The following is a 14723-nucleotide window of genomic DNA, read 5'->3' as shown; positions in this document are numbered from 1 at the left end:
CTCTGCCCTCTCTAATTTCGCCATTCGTCCCCCTCTTTTGACCTCAAGAAGCATAAACTGCTCTTTCATATCCTGCTACAGGAAACTTTGGTTTATCCGGAGGTTGTATGTCCGGAAACCTTGATCTAACGGCAGAAATCAGCAGCCGTTTTGGTTAGGTTTTTTTTCTTCTCCTAGCATTTTTTTTAACAGTCAGGCTCTGGAAAGCGTCTCTGCAGCTTAGCAACAGCTTCAGAGACGCTTCCAAGGTACGGGCCGAGTGTTTACAAGCTGTTGCTAAGCAACAGTGTTTGTTGTCAGATACGGAGATGAAAACCTCCGTATCCTTCAACATTAGCGCTGGTCTATCCAGAAGTTTTGATAGATCGGCAGCAGCTTGGTCCCGTCGGTGCCGGATATCGCGAAGTTTCCTGTACTGGTCCTGACAGGGAGATTGTGATTGTGAGCAGAGTGGACCAAATCCGGGGTACATTTTCACCATCGGTGTCCCGAGCTCAGGGTTTCATGTGCTGGGAGCTTGTTTCAGGAACTTGGGCATGCACATCACAATTCTCGGAATATGCTGATAGATTTAGATGAAGAGAGGTGGCTCGTGTGGAGCATAAACACCGGTGTGGACCAGTTGGGTCAAATGCTGTACATTCTATTAAATTCGATGGACAGAACATCTCGAGGAAGGAGACCCGAATTTCCAATGTACATGTGCAGTGTGTAAAGGTCTTTACTGGAAGCAATGAAGACAACAAGTTACTCCAAGGATATTAAACTGAGCTGCAGACTTAAACCTGGAAGAGAACGGATATGGCTTTGGCTAGTTAGTAGAATTCTCTTTTCTCTGAACATCAATAGTAACTTTCAAAAGGGAATTGGATATATACTTGAGAAGGGAAACATTTGAAGGGCTATGGGGAACGAGTAGGGGAGTGGGACTAATTGGGTAGCTCTTTCAAACTTTTATCACATCCTCAAGCACCCCATAGTACTTCACATCCAATGAATCCACTTTCTGAATGTCCTCTCTGTTATTATGTAGGTCAACACAGCAAGATCCCACAAAGAGCAAATGAGATGATGTCCTCAAGATCTGCAGGACATACAGCACAGAAGGAGGCCATCATGCCTGTGCCAGCTCTTTGAAAGAGCTCTCCAATTCCTCTGCTTTTTCCCCATAGCCCTTCAAAGTGGTTTTAATTTTGCTGGGTTAAGAAGAAAAAAAGAAGTGCACTTAAATAGCGCCTTTCATGACCTCAGGATGTCCTATAAAAGGAGTGGGGTAGCATTGCTAGTTAAAGAGGAGATTAACACAATAGTAAGGAAGGATATTAGCTCTGATGATGTGGAATCTGTATGGGTAGAGCTGAGAAATACCAAGGGGCAGAAAACGTTAGTGGGAGTTGTATACAGACCCCCAAACAGTAATGCTGAGGTTGGGGATGGCACTAAATGGGAAATTAGAGACGTGTGCAATAAGGGCACAGCAGTTATCATGGGTGACTTTAATCTACATATAGATTGGGCTAACCAAATTAGTAACAATACTGTGGAGGAGGAATTCCTGGAGTGTATACGGGATGGTTTCCTGGACCAATATGTCGAGGAACCAACTAGAGATCAGGCCATCTTAGACTGGTTATTATGTAATGAGAAAGGATTAATTAGCAATCTTGTTGTGTGAGGCCCCTTGGGCGGAGCGATCATAATATGATAGAATTCTTCATTAAGGAGAGTGAAGTATTTCACTCAGAGACTAGGGTCCTGAATTTAAATAAAGGAAACTACGATGGTATGAGGCGCAAGTTGGCTAGGATGGATTGGGGAATGTTACTTAAAGGTTGACGGTGGATAGGCAATGGCAAACATTTAAAGATCGCATGGATGAACTACAGAATTTGTTCATCCCTGTTTGGCATAAAAATAAAACAAAGAAGGTGACTCAACCGTGGCTAACAGGGGAAATTAGGGAATAGCATAAGATCCAAGGAGAGGACATATAAATTGGCCAGAAAAAGCAGCAAATCTGAGGATTGGGAGCAGTTTAGGAATCAGCAAAGGAGGACAAAGGGATTAATCAAGAGGGGGAAAATAGAGTATGAGAGTAAGCTTGCGGGGAACATAAAAACTGACTGTAAAAGCTTCTATAGATATGTGGAGAAAAAGATTGGTGAAGTCAAGAGTAGGTCCCTTGCAGTCAGAATCAGGGGAATATATAATGGGGAACAAAGAAATGGCAGACCAATTAAATACATGCTTTGGTTCTGTCTTCACAAAGGAGGACACTAATAACCTTCCAGAGATGTCGGGGAACATAGGGTCTAATGTAAGGGAGGAATTGAATGAAATCAGTATTTGCAGGGAAATGGTGTTAGCGAAATTGACGGGATTGAAGGCCGATAAATCCCCAGGGCCTGATAATCTACATCCTAGGGTACTTAAGGAAGCAGCCCTAGAAATAGGAGATGCATTGCTGGTCATCTTCCAAAATTCTATAGACTCTGGAACAGTTACCATGGATTGGAGGGTAGCTAATGTAACCCCACTATTCAAAAAAGGTGGTAGAGAGAAAACGGGGAATTATAGACCGGTAAGCCTGACATCGGTAGTGGGGAAAATGCTTGAGTCCATTATAAAAGATGTAATAGCAGAGCCCTTGGAAAACAGTGACAGGATCGGGCAAAGTCAACATGGATTTACAAAAGGTAAATCGTGCTTGACTAATCTACTGGAATTTTTGAGGATGTAATTGGCAGAATAGATAAGGGAGAACCAGTGGATGTAGTGTATTTGGACTTTCAGAAGGCTTTCGATAAGGTCCCGCAAAAGAGATTAGCGTGTAAAGTTAAAGCACATGGGATTGGGGGTAAGGTACTGACTTGGATAGAGAACTGGTTGGCAGACAGGACGCAAAGAGTTGGAATAAACGGCTCTTTTTCCGAGTGGCAGGCAGTGACTAGTGGGGTACCGCAAGGATCGGTGCTAGGACGCCAGCTATTCACAATATATATTAATGATCTAGACGAGGGAACTAGATGTAATATCACCAAGTTTGCAGACAACACCAAGCTGGATGGGCGTGTGTGCTGTGAGGAGGATGCCGAGAATCTTCAGTATGATTTGGACAGGTTGGGTGATTGGGCAGATGCATGGCAGATGCAGTATAATGTGGATAAATGCGAGGTTATCTACTTTGGTGGCAAAAACAGGAAGGCAGATTATTATCTGAACGGCAATAGATTGGGAGAAGGGGAAGTGCAATGAGACCTGGGTGTCCTTGTGCACCAGTCGCTGAAGTTAAGCATGCAGGTGCAGCAGGCGGTTAAGAAGGCAAATGGTATGTTGGCCTTCATAGCGAGAAGATTCGAGTACAGGAGCAAGGATGTTTTGCTGCAGTTGTACAGGGCCTTGGTGAGACTACACCTTGAGTATTGTGTGCTGTTTTGGTCGCTGTATCTGAGGAAGGATGTTCTTGCCATGGAGGGAGTGCAGCGAAGATTCACCAGACTGATACCTGGGATGGCAGGAATGACGTATGAGGAGAGATTGGGTCGATTGGGCTTATATTCGCTGGAGTTTAGATGAGAGGGGATCTCATTGAAACTTATAAAATTCTAACAGGACTAGACAGACTAGATGCAGGAAGGATGTTCCCGATGGCCGGGGAGTCCAAAACCAGGGGTCACAGTCTAAAGATAAGGGGTAAGCCATTTAGGACAGAGATGAGGAGGAATTTCTTCACCCAGAGAGTGGTGAACCTGTGGAATTCTCTACCACAAAAGGCAGTGGAGGCCAATTCATTAAATATATTCAAGAAGGAGTTAGATATATTTCTTAAGGCTAAAGGGATCAAGGGATATGGGGAGAAGGCAGGGACAGGGTACTGAATTTGGATGATCAGCCATGATCTCATTGAATGGCGGAGTAGGCTCGAGGGGCCGAATGGCCTACTCCTGCTCCTATCTTCTATGTTTCTATGTTTCTATTTACAGTCAATGACTCACTTTTGAAATATAGTCACTGTTGTAATGCGGCAGCCAATTTGCATACTCCAAAGTTCCACAAACAGCAATGTGATAATGGCCAGATAATCTGATTTAGTGATGTTGGTTGAGGGATAAATATTGGCCAGGACACCGGGGAGAACTCCCTTTCTCTCTTAATCCAATCTTTCTTTCCCTCCATTTCTCCTTCTATACTTGACATTGAATTCACCCACTCCATTTTACACTTCCTTCTCAGTCCTCGTGCTGTTTATTTCACAATCCTTCAATCTGATTAGGTTAAGGAGATAAACAGTTGCTTGCCCTGTTTCCCTCACTGTTCCATTGTCAGCTCACACTTTCAACAACTTACCACGCATAAAATTTAAAAATCTAAACATGCGAGGACTTTTCCAACTACCGGCATACCAGGCACAGTAGGTTGTAATGGTGTACCAAGATGATTGTGAACATGGTGATGATACTTGGAGTGATATTCATGTAAATATTAGGTAAGTACGCTGTTAGATGCACTGCTACAACAAAATCTGGCAATTGTCTCAATCAATTAGTGAATCAAGCAACAGGAGACAAACTCGGAACGTTGAATGAATACATGGACCAAAAGAATAGCAGGCAACGTAGGAAGATAGGAACAGGAGAAGGCCATTCAGCCTCTCAAGCCTGTTGTGCCATTCAATTAGATCATGGTGAATCTGTATCTCAACTCCATTTCACCGCCTTTGCTCCCTAGCCCTTGATACCCTTAATTAATAAAAATCTGTCGATCACACTCTTGAAAATTTCAATTGACCCAACCTCCATAGCCCTTTGGGTGAGAGAATTCTGGACTTCCACTCTCCTTTGTGTTAAACAAAGTGATTCCTGATTTCACTCCTCAATATCCTAGCTCTAATTCCATTGACTTCAATCAAAAGGAAATCGGGCGATGTGGATAACAGGCGGCCGATCTGCTACTGCCCGTTTTATGCCTCCGAACCTTAAAGTTCTGTCCGTTATATAGTAAACAGCCGTACAAACCAAGGGTTAAAAATGTCTGACCTGGGGATCCCATGGTGACGAGAGTAATGAGTCCTGTTGCAGAAGACAAGAAACAGCTCTTGAAGATTGGCAGGGGTGAAATTAAGCACACAGGAAATGTATCAATTGATCAAGAAATGACCCTGAGCAGCTGAATTACCTAGCAGATGAAGCTAAGCTGTCTATCAGTCAGACACAAGTGTTTTGCTCAAAGTTCAATCCCTGACACTTTGCTTTTCCTGACCATTTTTTTAGCCGACATTGATTGAGTCAATGACAAGGGTAAGGAGCAAATACAAACAGTTAGCAATTCCTGTCAATCAATTCTTCGATATTGCTGAGAAATATTCAGGCAGCGGCAAATGTGAGCAATACAGTTTGGTGATTTTTGTTTAAAATGAGGATTATCAAACGCCATTCCATAGGATTATTTTCCCCATGCTTTGACACCAAGCACACTTAAGTCATTTGCAGTGTAGGTTTGTCTATTCCAGTGCAGGTATATCTAGACCATCGTGTTATCTGCCCAAGACAAGTAAAGGTCATCAGTCCCATCTGTGCTCACCCCATTTTCTGGCTAGACTCATCCCCATTTACCTGCCCGTCCACCCTTTCCCTCAACCTTCTGGGAGCGGCGGAAAAAAGTAACGAGACCTGTAGTCAATTCAGGAATCCTCTGTCAGAAATTCCTCCCCAACCCCTTAAAGCCAATCAGGCAAGCCTTAAGCAGTCTTTCAGGTTCTGATATTAGTTTGTAATGTCACATCAGTCCAGGTCCAGGTGTCAGCTGTGGCTCAATGCAAGCACTCTCACCTCACTTGGATCGGAAGGTTGTGGGTTCAAGCTCCACTTCAGAGACTTGAGCACAAAATCTCGGCAGGCACTTCAGTGCAGTGCTGAGGGAGTGCTGCACTGTCGGAGGTGCCACCTTTCGGAAAAGACGTTAAACCGAGGCCCCGTCTGCCCTCTCAGGTGGATGGATGTAAAAAGTCCCATTGCAGCATTTTGAAGAGCTGGGGAGTTCTCCCCAGTGTCCTGGGCCAATATGTATCCATCAACCATCAACACCACTAAAACAGATTACGTGGTCATTATCACATTGCTGTTTGTGGGAGCTTGCTGTGCACAAATTGGCTGCCGGGTTTCCTACATTACAACACTTCAAAAATGAGTTAATTGATTGTAAAGTGCTAAGGGACATCCTGAGCTCATGAAAGGCGCTGTAAAAATGCAAGTTATTTCTTTTCATTTTCCAGCATCAGTCTGTTACCAACAAGGCGCATTGAAAGACTGTAGGACTGTGCAGGAATCCCAGCTCCTGGCCAACCACCTATACTTTTAAGGTGGCAAATGTCTCCAGACTAATCTGTGCTTGACAGACTGAATTCTGCCGTTTACCCCTTGCATTTGATTCATGCAGAACTTCAGCTCGTTATTGCTTTTGCAATTGCTCTCTGGAAAAATACCTCAAAAGGAAAGCAATCTGCGGAGCTCGATGGAAGCACTAAGTAGCGTTTGTATTCTATAGCGCTTGCTGGGGGGACATGGTCTTCTCGGTCTGTAGTTCTGCTAGGATGTAAAGAGGCAATTGGAACAGAAAATTCTGCTCTGAAATCTCTTCCAAAATGTAATGAATTCCTAACAATGTCATTTGTATACAACTTTAAAAGGCTCAAAGTCAAATTCTAAAAGAAAAACACTCTGGGAAAAGGCATGTTGTTTATTATAATGCTTAGATATAGAAAGAAAAGAAAACACAGCCTACAAAATAAAAGCTAGATAGCTCTTGTGCAGACGTCTTCAAAACATACTAAGAAAAAGACTTACATTTATATAGCACCTTTCACTACCACTAGACATAACAAAGCACTTTACAGCCAATGAAATATTTTTTGAATTGTAGTCACTGTTTAAACGAAGGAAACACAGCAACCACTTTGCATACAGCAAACCCCCACAAACAGCAACAGTGATAATGATTAGATAGTCTGTTTTTAGTGACGTTGATTGGGGGATCAATACTGGCCAGGACACCAGGGATAACACCCCTGCTCATTTTCAAAATCGGGCCAAGTGATCTTTTACGTCTCACCTGAAAGACGGCACCTCTGACAGTGCAGCATTCCCTCAGCACTGCACTGGAGTGGAAGTGTCAGCCTAGACTTTTGTGCTCGAGTCTCTGGAGTGGGACTTGAACCCACAACATTCATGACTCAGAGGTGAGGGTGCTTCCCACTGAGCCATGGCTGACAAATATACTTTGGGGTAGATTTTCAACTTAGTCACCCGGGTGTACAGCTGTCCTGGCAAGAGCAGCCGCCCGTTATAGAAACTGCCTGCTTTTCATTCACATGCCCAGGTGGCAAGTTGAAAATCCACTCCTTTATGTCCTGCAGAAAAAGTCCTAAAGATGCATATCAAGTTCTGCAGACAACAGATAAAATACAGGTTAGAACAGAACCGCTGTAAATGGCGTTTACTTACATTTCATAATGAATAGATTTTATTAACTGTTTTTCAGCCATATCTATTTTTTAAAAATATGATTTTCCAGATGTTTTGGCGCACTTTCCCTTTCGGAAAAGGCATGTAATTTATTATAATAGCAAAATACTGCGGATGCTGGAAATCTGAAATAACAACAGAAAACGCTGGAAAAACTCAGCAGGCCAGGCAACATCCTTGGAGAGAGAAACAGAGTTAACGTTTCAGGTCTGAGACCCTTCATCAGAACTGGAAAAAGCTGGAGATGTAACAGATAACAGGAAGGAATTGAAGGAACATAGTATGTTCTCTGCACCTGCTTAATATCTGTTACATCTCCATCTTTTTCTAGTTCTGGTGAAGGGTCCCAGACCTGAAACCTGATGTAAACAGACTACTGAGCGCTTGGTTTGAAACAAGGCTTTAACCAACTGTTTCAAAACCATGAGATTCTAGTTACAGCACTAGTTCCTAGTTACAGAAACATGTTGAGCAAGCTGGGCCCACGCCCGAGTATTTATACTCCTTGGAGGCACCACCAGCTGGCCGCCCAGTGTTACTTCATGAGTCATGATAAGATTCATGACAAAACGTTAACTCTGTTTCTCTCTCCACGGATGCTGCCTGACCTGCTGAGTTTTTCCAGCGTTTTCACAGAATCACAGAATCACAGAAACCCCACAGTGCAGATAGAGGCCATTTCGGCCCATCGAGCCTGCACCGACACATATCCTACCCGATCCCCGTAACCCCTACACCAACACATATCCCACCCTATCCCCGTAACCCCACGTATTAAATCCCCCTAACACTAAGGGTCAATTAATCAGAGCCAATCAACCTAACCCGCACATCTTTGGACTGTGGGAGGAAACCGGAGCACCCGGAGGAAACCCACGCAAACACGGGGAGAATGTGCAAACTCCACACAGACAGTCACCCGAGGCCGGATTCGAACCCGGGTCCCTGGCGCTGTGAGGCAACAGTGCTAAAAGAAATGGCCTCTATCTGCACTGTGGGGTTTCTGTTGTTATTTTATGTAATTTATTATGCATGGTATGATGGCGGTTGTAAGCTCAAGTCTCACCATGGAATTATGATTTAATAAATCTGGTCATTTCTGGACTAGCACCAGGAAAAATAACAACAAAAGCTTATGAATGGTAGTAAAAACCCAACTAATGTCCTTCAAGGGAAGGGAACCTGCCTGATCTGGCCTACACATGACTCCAGTCCCACACTCCCTCTTTGAAGCAGCCTAGCAACCTCTCAGTTGTGAGCAATTCAAACGGATTCAAAAGTAAGGAGGGGAAGAAACAAAATCAAACAAGACTTAGGCAATCTCTCACCCCAGTCAACCCTGCAAAGTTCTCCTTATTAACATCTGGGACTGGTGACCATTTGGGAGAGCTATACCACAGCCTAGTCAAGCAACAGCCCAAAATAGACATACGGCACACCCATCTCACTGATATCTGTAAGTAAATACCTGTTTTCTTAAAAGCATTATTAAAACACTCTTTACAAGGAGCATTTTCATATTATGAGTATTATACAGTATTCTAATTTAGTTGGGGGGGGGGTGTCCGTGATTACTTATCCATTTGGAAAAGGGTTCTTCAACCAAAAAAGTTTGAGAGCCACTGTCATAAAGGACAAATAGCAATGGATTTAACCCATGGGGAATTCATTACTCAATGTAAATGTTGCAACAACGGCGGACTTCCGATTTACCTGCCGGCATTCCCAAATCAACCCCTTTTCCTGCCTGTGTTCCCAGCTGTGTCACATAAAAAAATAATCTCCGAGCTGTGCTCCACTCCCGATCTCTCCTCTCAAACTGTGCTGTGCGTTTACAGCACTCGGCTCTAAATTAAACAAGTTTAATTATACACTTGCCACTATTTCCCACTTCTGCCCAGGATCCAACCAGTAGATGTAGGCTTGTGAACAAATGTAAAGCTGGGCCAGGTAAAGTTGGACACCATGGGTAATTTAAGAATGGACTTGGCAAACACTTCACCCAAGTTCAAATGTAACCCATGCACCAAATAAAGCGCCAACGCACATCGCATAAGCCAGCAGTAAAACTGGGTCAATTAAATCCTTTCTTCTCTGGTTATATATAACTGATAGCTGACAGAAATTCCTTCCCATGTTGTGGAAAAAAAAAGACATAGAATGTACAGCACAGAAACAGGCCATTCGGCCCAATTGGTCTATGCCAGCGTTTATGCTCCACATGAGCCTCCTCCCACCCCTCTTCATCTCACCCCATCAACATAACCTTCTATTCCTTTCTCCCTCATGTGTTTATCTAGCTTCCCCTTAAATGCATCTATGATTACAGAATGCCTGATAAATAATAGCATCTTTGCACTGAGTAGCTATATGTAATGGGAGCACAATAAATAGGCCTTGGGGAAAAGACATGTTTAAGAGACCCCAGCTTTTACCATCAAGATAGTTTCCAGTTGCATATTGAATGGAATCAATCCCCGAGGTGTGGTTAGAAAGATAATGTATATTGAGGCATGTGTCCCACTAGTGACTATATTCTGAAAAAGGCAGCAAGCATGGCAATTGGTATTGCACAATTCTGGCAACTTCTGTAAACTTGCCATGATGCCAGGGAAAGATCCACGCAGGCCAGAAATGTGAAAGCTCCACAATGTACCTGGACAGCTAGGACGGAGACTCAGCCTGGCCGGGGCTGGGAAAAGTAACAGCCAGAGAGACAAGTCACTGGTGATGGCCAGTGAGACAAGCCGCTGGTGATGGCCAGAGAGACAAGCCGCTGGTGATGGCCAGAGAGACAAGCCGCTGGTGATGGCCAGAGAGACAAGCCGCTGGTGATGGCCAGAGAGACAAGAGGCTGGTGATGGCCAGAGAGACAAGAGGCTGGTGATGGCCAGAGAGACAAGCCGCTGGTGATGGCCAGAGAGACAAGAGGCTGGTGATGGCCAGAGAGACAAGAGGCTGGTGATAGCCAGAGAGACAAGAGGCTGGTGATGGCCAGAGAGACAAGTCGCTGGTGATGGCCAGAGAGACAAGAGGCTGGTGATAGCCAGAGAGACAAGAGGCTGGTGATGGCCAGAGAGACAAGCTGCTGGTGATGGCCAGAGAGACAAGCCACTGGTGATGGCCAGAGAGACAAGAGGCTGGTGATGGCCAGAGAGACAAGCCGCTGGTGATGACCAGAGAGACAAGAGGCTGGTGATGGCCAGAGAGACAAGCTGCTGGTGATGGCCAGTGAGACAAGCCACTGGTGATGGCCAGAGAGACAAGCTGCTGGTGATGGCCAGAGAGACAAGCCGCTGGTGATGGCCAGTGAGACAAGCCACTGGTGATGGCCAGAGAGACAAACCGCTGGTGATGGCCAGAGAGACAAGAGGCTGGTGATGACCAGAGAGACAAGCCACTGGTGATGGCCAGAGAGACAAGCCGCTGGTGATGGCCAGAGAGACAAGCCGCTGGTGATGGCCAGTGAGACAAGCCACTGGTGATGGCCAGAGAGACAAGAGGCTGGTGATGGCCAGAGAGACAAGCCGCTGGTGATGGCCAGAGAGACAAGCCGCTGGTGATGGCCAGAGAGACAAGCCGCTGGTGATGGCCAGAGAGACAAGCCGCTGGTGATGGCCAGAGAGACAAGCCGCTGGTGATGGCCAGAGAGACAAGCCGCTGGTGATGGCCAGAGAGACAAGAGGCTGGTGATCGCCAGAGAGACAAGCCGCTGGTGATGGCCAGAGAGACAAGCCGCTGGTGATGGCCAGAGAGACAAGCCGCTGGTGATGGCCAGAGAGACAAGCCGCTGGTGATGCCAGTGGGACAAGCCGCTGGTGATGCCAGTGGGACAAGCCGCTGGTGATGCCAGTGGGACAAGCTGCTGGTGATGCCAGTGGGACAAGCTGCTGGTGATGCCAGTGGGACAAGCCGCTGGTGATGCCAGTGGGACAAGCTGCTGGTGATGCCAGTGGGACAAGCCGCTGGTGATGGCCAGAGAGACAAGCTGCTGGTGATGACCAGAGAGACAAGCTGCTGGTGATGCCAGTGGGACAAGCTGCTGGTGATGGCCAGAGAGACAAGCCGCTGGTGATGACCAGAGAGACAAGCTGCTGGTGATGCCAGTGGGACAAGCTGCTGGTGATGCCAGTGAGACAAGCCGCTGGTGATGGCCAGAGAGACAAGCTGCTGGTGATGCCAGAGAGACAAGAGGCTGGTGATGACCAGAGAGACAAGCCGCTGGTGATGCCAGCTCCAGCTTTGTTGCCGTCAGTGGCCAGGATAAATGCCACCTCCTGAGAAAGTTCTCCACGCTGCTTTATTTACCCAATGTTGCTCATACCAGAGTCTAGGCTGCTGCCGGTGACAACGCAGTAAAGCAAAATGCAGAATTAATGTCAGGTGAATCAGATCAAGAGCAACATTATTAGTTACTGGGATAACTAACAGAAAAATGTTGCCCAACAAAAACGTATGCACCGTACAATTCGAAAAGTCATTGCACTCGTGATTCAGAAAGCATCAACTTGAACCAAGCAATCAGATAATCTCTTTGGAAATGGAAGAGGTGCCCACACTTACCCTCATTCTCGTCACACAAGCTGCAGGTTCATACTGATACTAATTACGCATGAAGGACAACCTAGACCAATCTCACAGGAGTAGCATTCTGCAATCATTAATGCTAAATATGCTCAAAATGTAAAATTGCTTTAAAACTACATATACTGTATCCACGTCAAAGATGGGCGTTATAATTGGCGTTATCTTTGCTCAAATGCACTCCGTGTTATTTTCTGTTTTTTAAATGAATTACTACGTTAAAGGTGCTATATAAATGCAAGTTGTCGTTGAATGTCAGAACATGCATATATGTATTTCAGCTACACATATATCAAGTAGTTTTCCCTTTCATGGTGGAAACACTTGGTGCAAAATAATTGCAACATTTAATGTAGTAGAAGTTTATCATCCTACCTCCAGCATACATAACAGCCAGCGTCATTGAAGAGATCCATGCAATCTGGCTGTATGAGGTGTCAAAGACCCCCTGAATCTCCTTAAAGAACACAGTTATGGCCTTGGGAAAAGCATAAGAAAATCCAATCGAGACGAAAGCTCCAACGACCACAGCCCATCCCCAACCACCGTCTGGGGGAACATATTCCGGGGGTGGTTTTGGTGGTGGCATCTTAGACTTCTTCTTGTTCTTGGTCAACTGGAAGAAGTGAAAAAAAAAGTTTTTTTTAACATTGTAATTAAAGAAAATGTTAAACTAAATCCTGATTAGCATGTCTATAAGTCAAACCTGTGTGCACTTCTAGAAGTTCAAGAAGCTTCCTTGAATTAGCCTTTTCCGGGGTAGTTTTTTTGTTAAGTGTTATTAACTGTATACTTGATCTGATGCTGTTTAAATGCAGGGAGTATAATAACAACATGAAAAGCAGACTGGTATTTTCTGCTTAGCATAGTTCAATATAAACACACACAGAGTAGGAGGAGTTGTAAAACGTCAGTCGAGGGATAATCTTACCGTACATGTCATGGCTTAAATCATTGAAGTAATTGCATTCTCAACATCTTGGCCCATTCAAGAAATCAGTCCTAAAAATTAAACTGTGACCACGGCTTTAGGAGATCCTAAAGAGAAAATCCAACAGGAATAAAAACTGCAGTGCCAGCCACTTTAAACCAGCCCTGTTCGGACTGATCAGTGCTTTGGGTAAACAATTTAATCTCTCGTTTTTAGCTCCAGGTAAATTAGAGCAATGGGGCTTGAGATGAAACCTTTACACACGTGTGATTTTCACTTCAAAGTTAAATAAAGACACATAGCCGAGTGACATGTGCTGGAGTTTCAATATAAACTGTGATCTAACACTCGATAGGACAGAACAGTAACTTAGTCGCAAGGTCAGCCAGAGAGAAAGCCCAGTGGAGAAAAGACAACACATTGTTTTAATGCAATAGCACATTCATTTCCATGAGGCTCCAATCAATACAGCTCTGGCTGATCTCATTACCCCACACACACTTATGAATATTCTACAGTCACCAGCTGTCTGCTTGTGCTCATTAACAAAATTGCATGTTGCCAAATGATATCAAGCCCTGCTAGAGGTGACCTTCCTCAGTAATGTTCAAGGTCTCGCTGCAGTTTGTTCTCCGACAATCCTGCAGGAGCCAGAATTCACCTTGGGAGTCAAACGTGCCACTGCACGGACATGACAACATTGTTTTACTTGGCTCAAACCATCGCTGCGCTCAAAACTTGAAATGTTACAGATTTTGCCGATGCAAATAAACTGCATTTCGTCCTCCTCTGCTTGATTTGTCTCCTCCTTTTCCTGAAGGTAGTGACTCCTCCTGGGCTATATACTTCCACAGATGCCATCTCAATCAATGCAAGCCCAAACGAAAAGGAGGGATCACAGCCACATCCACACGGCATATTTTTCCGAATGGGGTCAACTGTTATTTTTTACCCCATAACGCAAGCCATTTAGCCCCTCAGAGGTTCTTCTGCCATTCATGGCTGATCTGTGACCTAACTCCATATCCCCGCCTTTGCCCCATATCCCTTTATAACTTTGGTTTACAAAAATCTATCAATCTCAGATTTAAAATTAATAATTGGCCTAGCATCAATTGCTATTTGGGGAAGAGAGTTCCAAACTTCTACTAGCCTTTGTGTGTAGAAGTACTCCCTAACTTCACTCCTGAAAGGTTTGGCTCTAATTTTTAGGCTATGTCCCCTAGTCCTAGACTCCCCAACCAGCAGAAATAGTTTCTCTCTATCTACCCTCAGTTCCCCTTAATATCTGAAAAACTTCAATCAAATCACCCCTTAACCTTCTAAATTCCAGGGAATACAACCCTAGGTTGTGTAATCTCTCCTCCTAATTTATCCCTTGGAGTCCAGGTATCATTCTGGTACATCTATGCTGCACTCCCTCAAGGGTCAATATATCCCTCCTAAGGTGTGGTGCCCAGAACTGAACACAGTACTCCAGGTGTGGTCCTGCAGGGCATTGTATAGCTGTAGGATAACTTCTACCCACCCCCCCCCCTTGTATTCTAGTTCTCTAGATATACCCCCACTAGTCCAGAGAACACTGAAGACTACTGTAACGCCCCCACCACCATTTCAGCTGAGATCAACTGACTGAGTGGGGATCCAGTCTGAAACTTTCCTGGTCTTTGTAGCTTAGTACACATACT

At 44.8% G+C, this 14723-nt stretch overlaps 1 protein-coding gene across 3 annotated transcripts in view; it reads right to left on the bottom strand.

Moving 5' to 3' along the window:
- The window catches only part of LOC147106368 (monocarboxylate transporter 2), a 200923-nt gene that overhangs the window by 99937 nt on the left and 86263 nt on the right, over window positions 1-14723 (bottom strand). The window contains exons 1-2 of one of the 3 annotated variants that reach the window (XM_086009415.1): window positions 13036-13346; window positions 12480-12720 (exon numbers count right to left, since the gene is read on the bottom strand). In XM_086009415.1, coding sequence (XP_085865541.1) covers window positions 12480-12720; window positions 13036-13047 — 253 coding nt within the window. In that variant the 5' untranslated portion in view covers window positions 13048-13346. Of the gene's footprint in view, window positions 1-12479; window positions 12721-12810; window positions 13000-13035; window positions 13347-14723 lie in introns of those variants that run through there. The other 2 variants (XM_086009416.1, XM_086009417.1) reach the window with 2 other exon arrangements.

Source organism: Somniosus microcephalus, chromosome 16, assembly GCF_052327205.1.
Source record: "Somniosus microcephalus isolate GS21.2 chromosome 16, FLI_Smic_1.0, whole genome shotgun sequence".
Classification (NCBI taxonomy): Eukaryota; Metazoa; Chordata; class Chondrichthyes; order Squaliformes; family Somniosidae; genus Somniosus; species Somniosus microcephalus.
This window is presented reverse-complemented; position numbering and strand designations above follow the sequence as displayed.